General features: G+C 52.5%; 2 protein-coding genes and 1 long non-coding RNA gene across 3 annotated transcripts; 1 reads left to right on the top strand and 2 right to left on the bottom strand.

Annotated features, from left to right (window-relative positions):
• Positions 1-310: 310 nt before the first annotated feature.
• On the bottom strand, positions 311-8,165 carry TMEM11 (transmembrane protein 11). Its single transcript, NM_001031466.3, has 2 exons — positions 8,089-8,165; positions 311-1,221 (listed from the first exon to the last, which is right to left on the bottom strand). Exons 1-2 carry the CDS (start codon positions 8,154-8,156, stop codon positions 705-707), a joined length of 585 nt encoding a protein of 194 aa, NP_001026637.1. The 5' UTR covers positions 8,157-8,165; the 3' UTR covers positions 311-704.
• Positions 8,166-8,316: 151 nt separating this feature from the next.
• Positions 8,317-13,306, top strand: LOC124417210. The gene is made up of 2 exons (XR_006931535.1): positions 8,317-9,566; positions 10,432-13,306. It is a non-coding gene; the product is annotated as an uncharacterized LOC124417210 (long non-coding RNA).
• On the bottom strand, positions 10,621-16,880 carry NATD1 (N-acetyltransferase domain containing 1). The gene is made up of 3 exons (NM_001030633.2): positions 16,632-16,880; positions 14,206-14,324; positions 10,621-13,526 (listed from the first exon to the last, which is right to left on the bottom strand). Exons 1-3 carry the CDS (start codon positions 16,726-16,728, stop codon positions 13,410-13,412), a joined length of 333 nt encoding a protein of 110 aa, NP_001025804.1. The 5' UTR covers positions 16,729-16,880; the 3' UTR covers positions 10,621-13,409.
• Positions 16,881-17,003: the final 123 nt, after the last annotated feature.

Raw genomic sequence — 17,003 nt, 5'->3', positions numbered from 1 at the left:
GTTGGAGGAGGGCAGGGCAGCAGGGCATATCTCTAGCAACCAGCATCCACAGTTATGCGACTACCAAAAAGACAGCAACACTGGCCTAATCATTGCACCTTCTTTCAAGAAACACAACTAGTCAAGCAAAAAGGAAAGCACCACCACACTCCAGCGATTCCTTCAACAGACAACTGTGAGGCAACTTGGATGCTGCTGCCACGTGCAGCAGGTGAGAGGTGTCAGGTCTGGGTGTGGGCATGAGGATATAATCATCACCACAGCAGCACCTACAAAAGGGAGCAATCTTAACAGGAACGAGAGCGCAAAATCATTTGAAATTCTCATCCTTTAATGGTCAATGATAACGTCTGGCTGGTTCTGTGTAATACAATTAAACAATATACTTAAATGTTTCAAAAAAAAAAAAAAAAAGAAGCTCTCACCCTTCCCTCCCTCTTTATCTTTCTTTCATTGACACTCCACTGCTGGACTGGACTCCCCATGGCTAACATACAGCTCTCAAGTCACCACACATCCAAATCTTAAGTGTAACGAAGAACTGAAAAACCTTGGTGCACTGGTGATGTGTTATTTTAAAAATAACAGCTCTATTAAACCAACTCCTTGCCAGTCTCCACTGCTTCTCAAAGAGGAAAAACAAAATGTTACTGTGGGAGTCTTAATACACTTGTCTCTGTAGGCTTCTCTCTTCCCTGCCGAAGTCATACAGCGTAGAGTTCATAGATCTTCTTTACACAGTACACCAGGGCAGCGAGTGCTATCGTGTTATGCAGTCTCTTTCTGTGCAGGTCGTCCTTCCTCACCAGTACCACCGGAGTGGAGGAGGTGAGCGTATGCAAGGGCAGGCGGGAAAGTTTATAGGCATCATACTCTACTTGGTACTTGCAACAAGGATCGAACTGCCAAGAGATACCATAAAGGGTGCAGCAAGCCATGCTCAGCACACCAGCAGGCAGGGAGATGTAGTGAGAATAATCTACTGGAAGTGCCAAAGGGGTGAAGAGACAGGTGGTGCCCGCTAACACGGCCGTCTTGTGCAGGCAGTTCCCAACGGTGATCCAGCGGGCCGTCTCATCCCCGATGCGAGTGGGCTCTATCACTATATATTTGTACTGTGCTTCCAGGGCCTGCTCCAGCTCGTACTCAAACTGGTCCTGAGCATTCTCTCCATTGTAGATCTCATGCACGATGTAACAGTCTGTGGATGACAAGGTGACCCTGTCAACGGGAAAAACAGAATGAACACTGCAGCACTTAAAGACAGATTTTTCACCCACATGGCTGCAAGAGCTCGAGAGAAAAGCGCCTGAAGTCAGAGCAGCCCCTCAAGGTCATTCAGGCACTGCAGCTTTTTCAAACCAAGATTAGTTTTACGCTGGCTAATTATGCTTTTTACATAGGAAGTCATCCCAAACTGAGGCAATTAACTTTTCCTTACATCTTCCTAACTTGGAGAAACTGAGAACATTTTGGGAAAGCGAGAGCTTGACAGCAGTTCTGAATCAGCTCCTCACACAGCGCCACAGCAGTTTCTCTAGAGGTGCTGGACATGCTTAGTGACCATGCAGCATTAATGAATGAAATCAAGGTGAACAACTCATTCACGAGGAAGGCAAGTTGTATTGTGAGATTTTGAGAAGAAACATTTTCGTTTGACGGAGACTTTCTCTCCAGAATAATCACCTCCTTGCCACAAGGACAGCTTGCTCTTCAGTCCTTCACAGTAAGTTCAGCCTACAGAGATGACGAGGGCTGAGAAACGCTGCTGGAAGTGAAGGTGCAAGAGGCAGCACAGCACAGCAGTCCATTTGTTACAGAACGTTCCCTCTGATCAAACAGGGAGCAGCAAGCAAGTGTTGTTTCTTTAATTTCCAAACCAAGGTAGGGTTTAACAGTGAAGAAAAGGATGCCTGCTTCACCCTGGAACAGGCTCCCTGCCAACAGCGGATCCACAAAACCTCCACATCCACCATCTGAGTACCAGCTCTTAGCTACCAAAAAATGCATGAATTTCCACTTCCACCCTCTTCATACACATCACCTTAGCTATGTTAATGTAACAGACAGCTGAGAAATGAGATTACAACTGTTTACCTGCACTGAGAAAGGGTAAAAACCCACCCATTGGAACGTGGGAAAATCCTCCCTCTGAGAAATAGTAACTATTTGACACACTTGTGTTAACCAGAACAAAATTGAGCACGTGGCCTCTCAAGGATAAAGAGAACCAGCAGATTCCTTTAGCAGGAGAAGAGCAAACTGCATGTGGGTTTGACCTTATCACAGCAGACAAAACAGCCTCATCCCAATTGCATTCAGATCCTCCTCGTGCTGGGAGGCAAGAGGGCTGAAACAGAGAATTAAGCTGGCACTTTGGGCTCCACTGGCACAATGGTACTTGTGTGCATGCACTGGAAAATAATGGAGAGAAAACACACATTTGCAAGCTGCTGTGGTACCAGACATTCCCCTTAATGCGCAGCTCTGCTCATGCTGCAGAGGGTATTGTGCAGTGACCATCTGTAATCAAGTATATTGTTAAATTACAAGCCATTGCCAGAAGTGGCTGCTATTGTGAACAGTGGCAAACACGTCAAACAGCAGGAGATCAGATGAACCAGCTTCTCTCGGAGCAGAATAATAAGCAGTTTTCAGAGTCCGGCTGGTATTAACAAAAACCACAAGGAAAACTCCACTCACAAGCCAGTTATTGAGTTCTCTGCAGTGCATTTCCCCCTAGGCCTGTTCACAGGTAGAAAGGGAAATAAAAATCCACCTGAAGATTGAATATGGCAGGGACTTCTGGAGGGCCATCATCTTGTCAGATGTCGTTTGGATCTTTAAGGTAACCTTTCCAAGAGAAGCTACATTCTGTAGGTGATAACTCTTTCAGCACAGGATGCAGTGAACCCTTGTGAATTAGCAAGTATTTAAAGAAAATAATTAAAGGGCAGTGTCTATTGAAAATTTTAATGGAATACTACATCTCTAGCATGGCTAAGTATCAGCTAACATTAAGGACGTTCTCTGTGTAAGGCAGAATTAGTTAAGCAGGTGTTACACTAATATGTTAACAACACACTGGAAATGGTTTCTGCCAACGGCTTTTTTCTTGACCAGAACTTTTCCACGTGCAGCTTCAGCCAAATGAAAAATCCCAGTTTCATTTCAGAAGACACACTGAGGGTTAAGGTGGCTCTGTGGAACAGCACCACTATGTGAAACCTCTTGGGAAGGAATAAAGGCTGAAGCTGAGCTTCTAACTCTAGGAATGACACCATGGAGGATTTCTACAGCATTTCAGCATCATCAGAATGGCACTAACCCATCGGCCATATTTCTGCTCCCTCAGATCCTGCCTGTTCTTCCTTCCGAACATCCCACCTTCACCACAACGTACACAAGCAGAGCCATATCACAAGGCATAGCAGCCTGCCAAAGAGAGCAGGCACTCAGACACGGGCCAGAGGCAGCACCAACCATCTCTCCTGGAGCTCTGTGGCTTTTCAAAAATAAAGCCAAAAAATAAAAACCATCCTTCTAAGCAAAGAGAAAAAGCAGAGCTTAAAATATTTTGTTGAAAAATCATAGGGAACTGAATTGCACAAAGGCTTCATCATTTCTGACAGTCTGCCCACCTCGCTGTGCTTTTTCTCCGTAACAGTCCCAGCACAGGACCAAATCTCTACCATGGTGCTGGAGTCACAACAGACAAGGTGGACAATCCAAAAATAAAGGGCAAAGAATGAAAAATTAGTCAGCAATGCAAGAACAGGGTCTCTACTTCTGTAATAGAATGAGTGGGCTATTGCATATTATTTCTACTAAGAACTGGCTGCCCCTGGAGGAAGGAAAGCTGAAATCCTAATGCAGCTGAGATGCATGGACTGAATGCGGGCTTGAAAAGTTTTCAGAGCTTGCTGGCATGCAGAGCAGACCCCAAGCCAGATCTCTCCTGACACAGCCTTTCAACTAAACACAGCAGTTGCACATGAACAAACCCAATCAAAGCAATTGGATTTGCTGAAACACTGCAGGCTGCATGGTCTGCCTTTCAGTGCCTGCCATGCTGCCCCCCACCCCACCCCTAAAGCAATGACAAAAATGCAGAACTATGCAATCCACTCCAGACTGGCATCCACCAGCTGCGAAGTACAGCTCATTTTATGTAGCTCCATTTTACTTAAAAGCTTCATCAATAACCAGTGTGAGAGAGGATCTAGACCCAGAAGTCCCAAACGTTCAGAAGCCCAGCAGGCTATTTACCAGACAGACCAGAACCTAAAAGTAGTTGATAATTTTATTCAATCAAATTGTTTTCCAGGACCAGCCATCTCCATAAAAAAGAGGGCTCTAAGTTAAGAGTTGCATATGAATTCCATAAGAGCAGTTCTGGATCTTACATCCAAATAGTTGCACCTTCATACATTCTACTCCTGAGAAACTCAGAATGCCTGACGCCTGCTGCCAACTGCACCCATACCTCTCTTTTTGCTCTAGTGGCTACAGTTTCTTTTGTTATAGTCTGGTGATGTTTCCCTTACTGTTGTCTTCCCTTACCAAGGCTGCTTGAAGATCACACTCATGTTTTCCTGCTCTCCTTGGCTTGGGTTTCAGGGCCTCCAATCATTTCAACTCCACAAAACACTCAGGGTCACGGTTAGAAACAATCTCCATCTGCACAAAGCACGGGTGTCCTTCTGTGCAGAGGTTTTTGTTTTTAAAAGGATGATCTTGACAATAGTATTGCTCACAGCACCAAACATGCATTCAGATGAACTACAAATGAAGACAAACCAGTCTGATTAGTACTTAAATAAATAAATAAGCAGGGAGAGGCTTGCAGCGGCGTGATAACACTTGTCACAAGTAGCACACGCAGAAAACCTGGTGTTGCAGAGCAATGGAGGGGCGTGATGCTGGCTGTGTGCTAACTGCAGGAAAAAGCAGACTACAGATGACCAAAGCACACCCATCTTGTGGCCATTATTAGATCTCATCCAAACCTATGTCAAAAAGTTGAGGCAACACAAACTCATACTCTAATACACTCAACTTCCCTCACTCAACTAAATTCTCCTCAGAATTTCAGGTGAAAAATGAACTATGGTCTTGCCTTGAGGTGGAGCATTCCCACTGAGACTTAAAGTTGTATCTGACAACAGAGTATTTTTCTGCTCGAGACAGCTCCAGAACATGGGACACATTAAGTACTAACAAATCCAAGCTGAAACACCTCAACAGTCATTTCCCCACCAAAGCTCTGCACGATCTGCCAGTCTCAGGCCATTAACCATTGCTGTCAGGCTTCAAGGCCAATTGAACAGGCTGATGATGGCTGCACTGAAGTGGAGGAAGAGCAGGAAAAGCGCAACAGTAACGCAATTCCTCCAATCAAAGGCTGTGCCTTAAATACAAATAGGAGAGAAGAGGAGAACATAAGTGTGATCTTTGAGCAGCCTTGGGAAGGGAAGACAACATGAAGGGAAACATCACCAAGCCATAACAAAAGAAACTCTAGCCACTAGAGCAAAAAAAGACGTCATTTTTAAGCCAACTAATCATTAGCTAGGCTAATGGAAACAGGTCAATCATTGCTGTAAGCAAACAGAGTACCAGAAATCTGAGCAGCACAGGTAGTGAAAGGAGAGAGCTCCTGAAGGGTGCAGAGGGGCCAGCACAAATAGCAGTGATGACTTTAGAGCCTTTCTTTCTGGAGTTTGTTAGCACATCTCCAAGCAGAACAAATGGCATTTTGTCTTGTGTGCTGGCGGTCATCGCGCTGCATTTTACACAGAAACCCCAAGCACAATTCAGTGTCTGTTCTGTATAAAAAGTTGTTTTGCTGCACAAATTAACAATCCCCTTTAGATAGTCTCTATTAAAGAGTCTATCCAGAATGAAGAAAAACAAATATTTAGTTGGTTCTCTTCAGGTTCTTCCCCACCACCCCCACAGAGCCAGCTGGAGTTCACAGCCAACATCCTTTGAAATGAAGGTACTTACATTTAGTCCTATTGAGAAAAGCACTTTTTGACCAATTACAGACTTCTTTGTATCAATGAAGTCATTGAAGAAGGGATACAAATTTCCACAGGCAGTCGCTGGACTTTTAAAAAGGAATTTATTTACTTTTAAGTGAAAGCTGGTCAAGCCTCCTTGTAGCAGACAGTATTTTATTCTTCTGACACCACCTCCCAACACACTGACGTCTTTTTAGACTAGCTGGCTGACAACTCCAAAAACACCTTGAAGCAGCTCATTTATGAGGAAAGCTGGATTAGCATACTCAGTTGAAAGGAATGCATCTTGGGACAAGAATCCTGTAAGAAAACCATATTTGTCTTATAAAAAGCCTATGTCATCATTTGATGTCATCAGGTCTGTCAGTGCCACCATCTCCACAACCTGCACTGCCAGCAGCCAAACAAGACCAGTAGGTGTGATGGAGAATTAACCCCTGATGCAGAGAGGCAGTGGCTCAGTCACACGCATCTGCAGCTCTGCAGTCATAAGGAAGGCATGCTACCTAGATGACATCACCCAGCACCTATTAAAAGTATCTTCTGGCAGGTTTGTATGGGATGACACCTAACAGAACCACTGCCTTCTGATAAGGATTGTGAAACACTGCTCAGTGCTGTAACGTTCACACAGATCACCTGTTGCCCCACCGTGTGTCACTTCTGTGCTCTTGTGCACTTAACCACATACTTCTCATTGTAAAAGGCAGAATAAGGTATGCTGGAGGTTCATGAAGTCAGTACCTCATGTTTATGAATAAGTATTTTTGATCACAAGATCGAGAGTAATCACAGCTTAAAAATCACCACAAACTACAATGACGTTATACTGTGTGAACACCATACAGTTCACAGATAAAGTCACGGGGTGACAACTCACTTTTAAGCCTGCATCAATTTTCTTCCTTGTAGAATAATTTTCACTGAGGTTAGGAGCTCCTTCCCATATTATTTCTTCACCACCCTTGGCAGGGCAGGCCTACAATGGGAGATCTCCTCACCTCGTGTGTTCAGCACTGGGGCGGGTGCCAGCATGGGTGCAGACAGCTCTGCCACCACACCACTGTGCTCGGCAGTATTCTGAGTTGTTTATATAAGCCATGCTGAGGTAGTAATTCCATCAGCTCTTCCAATTCAATCACTTGCAAACTCCCTGAACAGAGGCAGCATTTCTGCGTTTCACAGTGGTGCTATGATTTTAAGGGCTGCTCGTGGCTCACTTCAGCTAGGGAGATTTAGCACCATCAAATACAATCCTCTTGGGTTACAGCAAGGGAACAAAACAAAGAAAAACCACTTCCAAAATCATCATGATAAAAAACAGAGGGATATCAGTCTCTGGGTAAGGCAGAGGGACAAAAGCAAACCTTGTGGAATGCTGTGATTCTCTGACCCTCACAACGAGCACGCAGCTGCTCTCGGCTCCCAGCCGGTGACATCAGTCACCCCAGGGCAGAACAGGGAGAACGCCAACGTGAGGAAGCACAGGGCTCAGCAAGGCGTTGTAAGCAGGTAACCGACTGCGAGGACCGATCTTAAAGCACCTCAGCGAGATCTCCCTCGGCTCCTTTCTTCCTCTTTACAGCCGAGATTCCCGAAGTGCTAGAGCTGTTCCCAGCTCCGAAACAGGGACCGACACCGCGCCGCGGAGCAAACCCCGAGCGCGTGTTCCCCGCAAGAAGGAGGTCACCCTGGCGGCCTCTCCGTACCCTCGCCTTTACAAACAGCCCAGAAGGGGCCCCTCGCCCCGGGGCCGGCCCTCCTCCCCTCCTGGCCCACACCGCCGCACCCCGCGGTGCCCGCACGAGGAGGGCCGCGCCGACCTTCCCCGTCCGCAGCCCCAGCCCGCCCGCAGCGAGAGGCGCCCCGGCCCGCCCTCCCCTCAGCAGGGCCGCGGCCCCCGCCCCGCTCCCCGGCCGCCCCGCGCTCTCCTCAGCGCCGCCCCCGCCCTTGCCTCAGGGTCGTGCGGAGCCCCGAGGGCCGCAGCCCGCTTCCTCCCGCTCCCCGCCCGCCCGGGAAACCCCCAGCTACGTCTCGTCCCCCGCCCCGACCGCGGGCTCACCTCTCCCGGCCACCGCCGCCGCTGTTGGTGCTGCCGGGACCAGCGCGCCTCCTTCCCCACGCCGCCATCTTGGAGAGATCTAGGCTCGCAAATGTCTCCGCCGCAGGGCCCGCCGCGCTGCCCCACGGGAAATGGAGTGCGCGCGGCCGCCGGAACCACTCAGCGAGAGAGGGCGCGCCCACGCGCGGACTACAACTCCCAGAGCGCACCGCGCCGCCGCACGGCCGCGGAGGCCTCTGGGATGCGTAGTCCCGTGTACGTGAAGAGGGGCCGGGCCGAGAGCGGGCCGGGGGTCTCTCAGCATTCGCGCGGATCTGCGGAGCGCAGAGCAACCCCACAGCCGCCGGCCGACTCCTGATCGCAACCCCCTCTGCTGACGGGAGCCACGAGGCCGTGGGAGGAGCGTCGTCGCTGGTCCCGGCCTGCACCGCGGCCCCGCCATGAGGGCAGCCGCAGGGGGGCGGCCTGGGCTGGGGCCTTGCAGTGAGAGCCCTGCTGCCCTCGTACTGTGGGGATAAGGAGAGGAAAGCGGGTCACACGGCACAGCACGTGCCTGCCTGCGGACGCCCAGCTTTGCCCAAGGGGAGCTGCTGCGCCTGGGCCCCAGGAGCTGCGTGGTGGCATTCACCCACTTCTCTGGGGCCGCTTTGTGGTCCTGTTGCTACTCTGCCCCTTCAGGAGCCTTTCTCCCAGGAATTGGCCTTCCCTTACAACCAGCCATTCTCTCAGGGTCGTTGTGCTGCCATCAGGATGCATCAGGAAGCACGAGCAGCTCTCTTCCAGCCTCAGCGCCCCCCCTGTGCCATTCCCCATTCATTTCCAACATCCCACTCGTTGCTTTTTGCCAGCCACCAAACTGTGAGGAGAAGGGAACATATCAGAGGGGCCGCGTGTGTGCAATGACTGACAGCGCACTTCAAGAAGAGTGGCATTGTCTCTGCATCTCCCTTTCCTAGAAAATGCCTCATTTTGACAACATTATTTCCAAGTGAGGTAATGTAACTAAATAGAGCAAACCCATCACTGCCTACATCTTCCCAGGCGCTGTGAAGCTGTGCCAGTAAACTGCAGGGCCATCTTGCACTCTGCTCTCTCAGCCATCATTTGAGGTTCAGCTCTTACAGTGGAGGTAAATAGCGCGTTTGCATGAGCAGGAGGTGGTTGGGAAACATTCCCAGTGCAGTGGAGTGTGCAGTGTTGCTGGGGCAGGTCGGAACATCAGACCTTCTGGAATGTGGAATGTAAACAGAGCGTGTTACTAGCAACAGCTCAGCTTTGTGCTATAACCCCAACCACTGCGTTGTCCCTCAGGAGGAGCTAATGCCAAGCTCCCTCCGGCTCAAATTGCAACCCAGGGCCACATGTCACTCGTTATATTGGGTCAAATCATGACTGAAGAAAAAGCAGTGCCTCTTTTGCCCACCATTCCAGTAGCCTTGGGATTTTCAGCTCTTGCAGTTCCAGCCTCAGCCTCTGTGGTGTGTACCCATCTGTAGGAAGCTACGTAAATGGCACTGGCAGGGAGCCCGAGGGGCAGCAGTGGGGCTGTGCTTCCCAGCTAAGGAGTACAGAGCCCAGCAGGGAAACGCCTCGTGTTCCTCTGATTCACCTGCCCTGCTCCGCATGAGCAGAGTGACTCTACTAACCGGCTACTGAAATGTTTTCATGCCTATGTTTTCAAACATCTTTAGCAGATGAATGCAAGTGTTCCGTGCCAGCTCAGGAGAGGCTGCATTTGCAGGATTGCTGCCAGGGGCTGTTTGGCCTAAAATCTCAAGGACTGTTTGTGTGAGCAGGGGAGGATCAAGCATCAAAAGCAAAGAGCCAGTTGTGACCCCACTCATCTCAAGCTCTGTGCAGTCATTGCAGAGACAGCCATCCCTAAGACCCAAAATGAAATCCACCAACCTCAGCCTCCCTGCTCACTTCCAGCTCTGAGCTGGGCTGCAGGGAGCTGGAGTCACCTGGATGGAGGTGAAAGGACAAGTGGCTGCCCCCAGGTTGCATGGAACCAGTGCCAGGATGCCTTCATCCTGAACAGAGCTCTTGATCACTCTCTGGATGCAGTCACTTCTGCACGAGATCCTCCTTGCAAGGAAGGAGTTTTGGAAGAGTTTCTACTGCTCAGGCAGTAGAAGGGTGACTGTTGTGTACACCAATGTACACAGCAGTAAGTCCTCCTCCCCTCCCCCCCAAATCTGCTGCCTCCAGCCTTTTTTTTCCATACCCTCTCCAAGGCACAAATGTGCACAGTAGTTAATGGCTAGGAGATTTTGGAGTTAGAATTGTAAGATTTGTTTTCTTTGGGGTGGGGGGATGAGAAAAATTGTTTTACTTTTCTAGAAAACTAATAACCAGCAGCAGCAGGGCAGCAAAAATCACCCTGGACGTGGACTGGAAAGAAGAGCTGTCAGACAAGACCTGTGAAGCAGGCTCTGCCTGAATGACCCAGCCCAGGTCACAGAGTCAGGGATGCCCAAGGTCCCCTGGTCACCTCCAGCCCAGCAAGTGCTGAGCAGCAACCACTGCAGCTCAGCTAAGCCACACTTTTTATTGTAATCCATGCAATATGTTTGTGTTTTATAGTATGACAGAGGAAAGGATAAAGATAAATGTTAGACATAAAACAAAAGCAAAAAGGTCATTTGTAACAGGTCCTGAGAAGGAAAGGCACATCGTAACCACAGAATTCAACAGAACGGAAACCTTGGGCAGAGGAAGACAATTCTGGAAAGTGGAGAAGGGAGGGGGGTGTTTCACGTTGGGCAATATGGAAGCAGGTTTGACAGCAATATGTACTTCCCCACCCACCGAAGTCTGCAGTTCAAATGGGTTTGGGGACCTCACTTTTCAACCGAACCACTTCCACACTGCCATTGCTGGAGACAGTCCAGGATCCCAGCTTCTCCAGGCTCAGTCAGCACCAAGGGGCAGCCCAGGGCTCAGGAAGATCCTTCCTGTAGGGGTGAGCTGGGAGCGCTTCATGGGAGAACAAGGGATGGCAGCATTGCTGGTGACCTGTGGATATTGCTATTTGCTGACATCAAACGCTGTGGGGCTGGGGCAGGAGAACAGGTACAGCAGTAAAACAGTTGGCACGGAACCTGGCACATCTCTGTCAGGTCAGAAACTGGAGGAAGTGTAGCACCTCAGAGGGAAGCAGCAGCAAAACCAAGTGCTGTGCCTGATTTAAGGCAGCGATTGCCGCTTGTGATCCAGCACCAGGAAGCACGGGAGTCCTGTTGGAGCAGCATGGGAGTCCTGTTGGAGCAGCACGAAGGGCTCCAGGCCAGGCTGGGACACTGAAACTTCTGGGAACTGCCACAGTGGGAACCAGAACCAAACCAGCATCGAGTGCAGCACTGCGCTTGCACTGTTGCTCCTAGGAGGCAACTAGGCACAGATCTCTTTGAGCACGCAGCCCTGCTGCAGCACAGATACAATGGCATCTTATCTTAGCTTGCAGGAGATGGCTCAGCTTCACTTTAGGATGGTTCTGTCATCACTTGGCTGTAACAGAGCCAGCCTTGCTCCTGGAACCAGATGTTAAAGGGTGTTTGCAAGTTAAGGAGTGAGCATTTAGCAGCCCAGATGTCTTCTTTAGCTCATTATCTGTGACCCTCTCCCAGTCCCTCAAAGCCATCTCAAAGGCTGCAGCTGGGCTGAAATAGGCAGCAAGAGAGCAGACGTGGGGTAGGACTGAGCCCAGTGCCTTTCCTGAGCAGCACAAGCTGGCAATGGGGCAGCAGCTGGGCACGGGTCTCTGCCAAGGTGGGCAGTGCAGACAAGCAGGGGTCCCACAGCACTGGGGCAGGGACAGAGCTTGAGAGGTTTTACTCAGACCTTTTGCCGTTGCCTCCATGGACTCTGCGCTGGCTCTGGGAAAGGGCTGAGCCATTGCTTGGCCAAGGAATCATTCAGTCTGTGGCACAGATTGTAAACTTTAGTCCCTGCTGAGAGATAAACTAGGTTTGGATCTGGCCTCCAGGTGAAAGGCTCCTTAACTCCTTCTGCCTGGCTGCTGGCTGAGCCTGTTACAGCTGTCCCCTTGCAGCCCAGCCCCAGGGCACTGCAAAATCCCAACAGCTCTGCGGGAAAGCCTCTGAAGGTCTAGCCCAGTAAAGCCTGTGTGAGGCAGGAGAAGAGGTAAACAGGAGCCAGGCAGCGGCCTGCTATCACACCATTACCTCTACGCCTAACAGTGGCAATGCTGCACCATGCTGTGCTGTCATTACCTGCAGAGATAATGGTACATGGTGAGGGTGTTCCACCCCACTGCCAGCACTCAAGACTCAGAGCTGTGAGGGGGTAGTGAGCAGGCAGGCAGTGCCCCATGGCATGGCTGCCTCCCAAAGGCCATAGGGAGCAGTGAACAGCAGCCATGCCAAGGTAGGCAGATCAAGTGTTGAGCCCTGGAGAGGGGACCAGGTCCCAGCAGTCTTACCCCTGCTGCTCTCAGGATACGACGATGGCTTGGAGCTCAGGGTGTGGGGCACAGGCTGGGTGCAGGGCTGGAGCCGAGGGAGATGGGAGGAGCCTTCCTCTTCAGCTATAGGAAACCACTCTGGTGGGGGCTTTTCTCCTGGGCAAGCTGTGCTGCAGCAGGAAGCAGAATGGCAGCCCACAACCATGAGGGGCAATGTCCAGAAGGCTGGGCAGGAGCTGGCACCTGCAGAGAGCAGCATCCACAATTCAGCTGCATTGCTTCCTCTTTGTGCACAAGCTCTGCGTGCTCTGCTGCAATGGACAAAGCCTACTTTTCACATAGCTTCTTTCTCCAGATGCAGAGATCTCAGCATCCCAGCATCTCTGCAGCCAGTCCTGGTGGCACCACCACAGCCTCCACGGTCTCACTGGCACCCCACAGAGCTGGGGCTCCTCCAGCACCTCCTTCTGGTCCTTGAGGTTTAATCCACAGCATCTCTCCCAGCTGCAGGAGGAAAGGGGGCTGATACCCCACAACCTCCCCTAACCAACATCACCTGGCAAGTTCACAACTGTCGCCAAGCAGAGGAGAGAGGATGAGGTGCAGATATATCCCCTGGTTTTGTCATGGAGTTTGGTGGGAAAATCATCCTCTTCCAGCTCCTGGCTTGGGACAAGGAGCACCGAGGGGGCACGTGTGCCCAGAGGCAGCCCAGCCTGTGGCCACTGCCATGCTCAGACACGGGCAGGGAAGAGGAGGTCATGCCCACGATCGTGCACCACATAGACACACTTAAAAAAAAATGGGAATTGTGAGTGTGGGAGGGGGTTTCCTGAGACCGCAGAGAAGCGAAGGCCGCGTTGAACAGGAGTGCTGGTGTCAGAGCAGTGCCGTCTTAAGGCTGCAAGTGTTCCAGGTACTGCGGCAGCGGGTTCTCCTTGACGTATTTCTGAATGTACCAGCAAGTCAGGTGAGCTTTCAGGTCCTCCTCTACCACAAAGTCCAGGGCTGCCTGCGAGAGAGCACAGATGGGTTACAAACAGCCCACGCTGCCCCTAAAACAGGGTCCTGTGCCAGAGGGCCGGGGGAGCACAGCTTCAGCCTCCACAGTGCCATGGGGTCCCCAGTTCAAGCAGAGGAAAGCTGAGAGCTTGACATACAGCCTGGTGTGTGCTGCATTGCAAAAGGGGCCCATCTGCATCATGCAAATGTCACCTTTGCTACCAGTTTGCCACGGGGACGAGGAGCAGCCGTAACCCCAGAGCGTTGCCCCACAGCCCCCACACTGTGCTGGCAGCCCCACAGCTGCGAGTCCCCAAAGTGGGGCCCAAGGCAGAGAAAGGGCACATGTGGGCCTTGAAGCTTTGGGGTGAGGGAGCCCAGCTCCTGGGGGGAGATGCTGGAACAGCCCCAAGGGGAAGCAGGGTGGGAGCGAGGGCTGCTGGCAGGGGAGGAGGAACGAGCAGAGGACGTGCTGGAACTCACCCAGCCCCTCTCGCAGCCAGAAATAGGAACGTCTGACCACAGGTTTCCATCCAGCCCTCCAGCCCCGGGGGGGAGGCTTAACACCTCCCTTCCGAGTGCTGAGCCACCCCAAAATGCTCTCCTTTTCCTCTGGGGCCTCACTTAACCTCCCCACACCTCTCCCTGCCATCGGATAGAAGCAGCTCCCCCCGGTGCAGCGGCTGTACCTTTGCAAGGTGCTTGGCTATCCCTCTTCCCCGATAGGCATCCGGCACCTCGGTGTGCTGCAGGTCCACAATGCGCTTCCCCACATACTCATAGAGCAGCACCGCTCGGTCGTGGCAACCTGGGGATGGGAGAGAGTGCTGAGACTGGGACTGCCAAAGCTGACCAAGGAGCACCAGTTCTTTTCCCTCTACAGCACAGGCCAGAACACGGGACAAAGTTTCCAGGCCTGGTGTTGCGTTTGGGACCTTGTATGGACCGGGGGGAGACCCTGGAACAGATGGGTATCCCATAGGGAAGTGCACACAGGTGTGCAGGGGTGTGTGTGTGTGCACACTGACACACACACGTTTCCTGTTGCAGCACCCTGACATTCTCACACCGGTTTAGATAGAGGAAGAAAGAAGTTTCAGCACACATGTAAATCAGAGGAGAGCTAATAATACCCCTCCGTCTCCATCTGCAAAGCCCGAACTCAGCTTCAACTCATTTCTGGAGGGTTTCTATATTTAAGAGTTTCCAAAACACACGAGCTCCCAATCGATGAGACAAACCCAATTAAAATAACTGAAGCTTTTCCTTCCCCCCAGTGCTTACTGGAGGATGAAGGGCCCTATCTTCACCTGCACTTACTGAGTGCCTCAGCTGAGCTCAGTCCGTTCACTTTTGCTGCATTTCAGCTGAAAACACCTCCTTATGCCCTCTCTGTACTGGGATGGGGGTCTGGGGGGAACCTCCACTCCATCGCCCAGCCCAGATGCAATCCTACACATCATTCCATAGCTGCAAACCTTGGCAGGGAAAAAGGGGACTTTGCAAAGCCGTTCTCTGGGAGGGAGTTCTCGGGGCAGGATGGCACAGCAGCAGCCCCAAGGAGCTGTCCCCAGGCACACAGGCAGCCCTGCAGAGCGCCTGGCACGTTCCTACGGAGAGAAAGCACCGCATGCAGCACTGAGTGGAGATGGCACAGCTGTCCCCGACGGCCCCACTCTGGAGCAGCATGGGGGGGGGGCTCAGCTCGGCTGCAGTTTCCTGCTGAGGAGCTCTGGTGACTGTAGCACTGGGAAAGCACGGTGCTGTCTCGGTGCACAGCACAACCTCATCCCTTTTGTCCCAGCACAGCGCAGCACAGCACAGCACAGCACAACCTGCTCTGCTTTTCCCATGGAAACGCTCAGTGATGCTCTCCAGCAAAGGGGCTGCGTTGGCCATCTGTGCTGTTACCTACAGCCAAACTGAGGACGAATCATAGAATTGTTAAGGTCAGAAAGGACCTCCAAGACCATCACCTAGTCCAACCTACCCCCAATACTGCCCAGCAACCACATCCCTCAGTGCCACAACCACACGCTTCTCAAACACCTCCAGGGATGGTGACCCCACCACTCCCTGGGCAGCAGCTCCAGCGCCCAACCACTCTTTCTCAGAATAAATGCTTCCTGCTATCCAACCTGAACCTCCCCTGGCACAGCTTGAGGCCATTCTCCCTCATCCTATCCCGTCAGGCTTCTCCCTGCCCTCCTCTCCGAGGGGAAAACAAAGCTTGGTCAGTCCCGGCCACGAGCTGCTTTACTTCCAGCTCTCAATGCTTCTGCTTTCAGGACACAAAGAAAAAGGCAACGTGCTGATGTGACACAGGCATTTCTATCAGCGTGAAGAAGCACACGCAGCACTGTGGGCTCAGAGGAGGGGGACGAAGGGGCAATCACTGAGCACTGTGCCCTCAGGCAGCCCCAGGGATGGGCACCCACCTCTCTAGGAGCAGTGCCAGCGCCTCACCGCCCTCTGAGTGAAGGATTTCCTTTCCCCATTGTCCCCTTTTGTCCCACCCGCGCTCCCACAGCACCAGCTGCTCTCATTTGATCCCAGAGCCGGCATTGAGCAGTCGGGGGGAGCATCTTTCTCCACGTGCATCTCCTCCCGCTGCACTTTGTAATTAGTGGTTGGAATTAAGAGAAAAAAAAAAAAAAAGAGTCCAAAATAGCTCCATGCGGCTGCTGGGGTTTCTGGGGAACGCCTCCAGCCGTGTGCATAGTTTCTGAATGGTTTCTTTTCTTTTCAGTTGCTTAAAAGGCGCAGCCCGGCACGCAGGGATGGGGTCCGGGGCTTTCCGTACGGAGGACGGCCGGCCGAAAGGTGTGGCGGGGCCATAGGGAGGTGTCAGCAGCACACACCTCAGCGCCCCTTCTGCTGACCGTTGGGGAAGCTGCTGGCGGTGCCCGCTCCCCCACACAGCACCGCGGGCGGGGAACCGGTGGGGGCCCCGGGACTGATGTGGGGGTACGGGGACGCCGGGGGGGGGCGCCGTCAGGAGCTGAGGGGTACCGAGAAGAGCGCCGGGGGGCACAGGAGGAGGGGGCTGAGGACAGCGGGGGGGAGGAACCGTGGGAGCGGGGGGGGCTCTGCTCGCCGCTCCCCCCTCCGTTACCGTTCAGCCGCACGGTGAACTGCCGCCGCTTCCGATCGTGCTCCACCTGGATGGGGCAGCCCTGTTCCAGGAGGCCGAGCGGCGCCGAGTGCGCCATAGCCGGGCCGGGCCGCGGGGCTGTGCCGTGTGGGAGCGCGGAGCCGCGGGGTACCGGGAGGGGACGGCGGGCGGGACCGGGCCGGGCCGGGCCGGGCCGTGGCGGCGGCACCGGGAGCTGCCACCGGCGCGCGGCCGCAGGAAGCCAGCTGTGCGCCACGTGCCCGCGCCGCAGCCAATGGCCGCGCTGCCGTTTTGTTTTGATACATTCGCCCGGCTCTTAAAGGGGCCGCGCCACACTTCGCGCCACGCCGGGCCCCGGCGCCCCCGCGTGGG

This window comes from Gallus gallus, chromosome 14 (genome assembly GCF_016699485.2).
Source record: "Gallus gallus isolate bGalGal1 chromosome 14, bGalGal1.mat.broiler.GRCg7b, whole genome shotgun sequence".
Lineage (NCBI taxonomy): Eukaryota > Metazoa > Chordata > Aves > Galliformes > Phasianidae > Gallus > Gallus gallus.
The sequence above is the reverse complement of the archived record's forward strand: the minus strand, read 5'-3'. Positions and strand labels throughout refer to the sequence as shown.

What these genes read in the sequence shown, in the direction of transcription:
- TMEM11 (NM_001031466.3), bottom strand. Translation starts at nt 8,156, where the DNA reads ATGGCGGCGTGGGGAAGGAGGCGCGCTGGTCCCGGCAGCACCAACAGC. An exon ending in GGCGGCGGTGGCCGGGAGAG is followed by an intron (nt 1,222 to 8,088) that starts GTGAGCCCGCGG and finishes TCCCGTTGACAG; the next exon opens with GGTCACCTTGTCATCCACAG.
- NATD1 (NM_001030633.2), bottom strand. Translation starts at nt 16,728, where the DNA reads ATGGCGCACTCGGCGCCGCTCGGCCTCCTGGAACAGGGCTGCCCCATC. An exon ending in GTTCACCGTGCGGCTGAACG is followed by an intron (nt 14,325 to 16,631) that starts GTAACGGAGGGG and finishes TCCCATCCCCAG; the next exon opens with GTTGCCACGACCGAGCGGTG. An exon ending in TAGCCAAGCACCTTGCAAAG is followed by an intron (nt 13,527 to 14,205) that starts GTACAGCCGCTG and finishes GCTCTCTCGCAG; the next exon opens with GCAGCCCTGGACTTTGTGGT.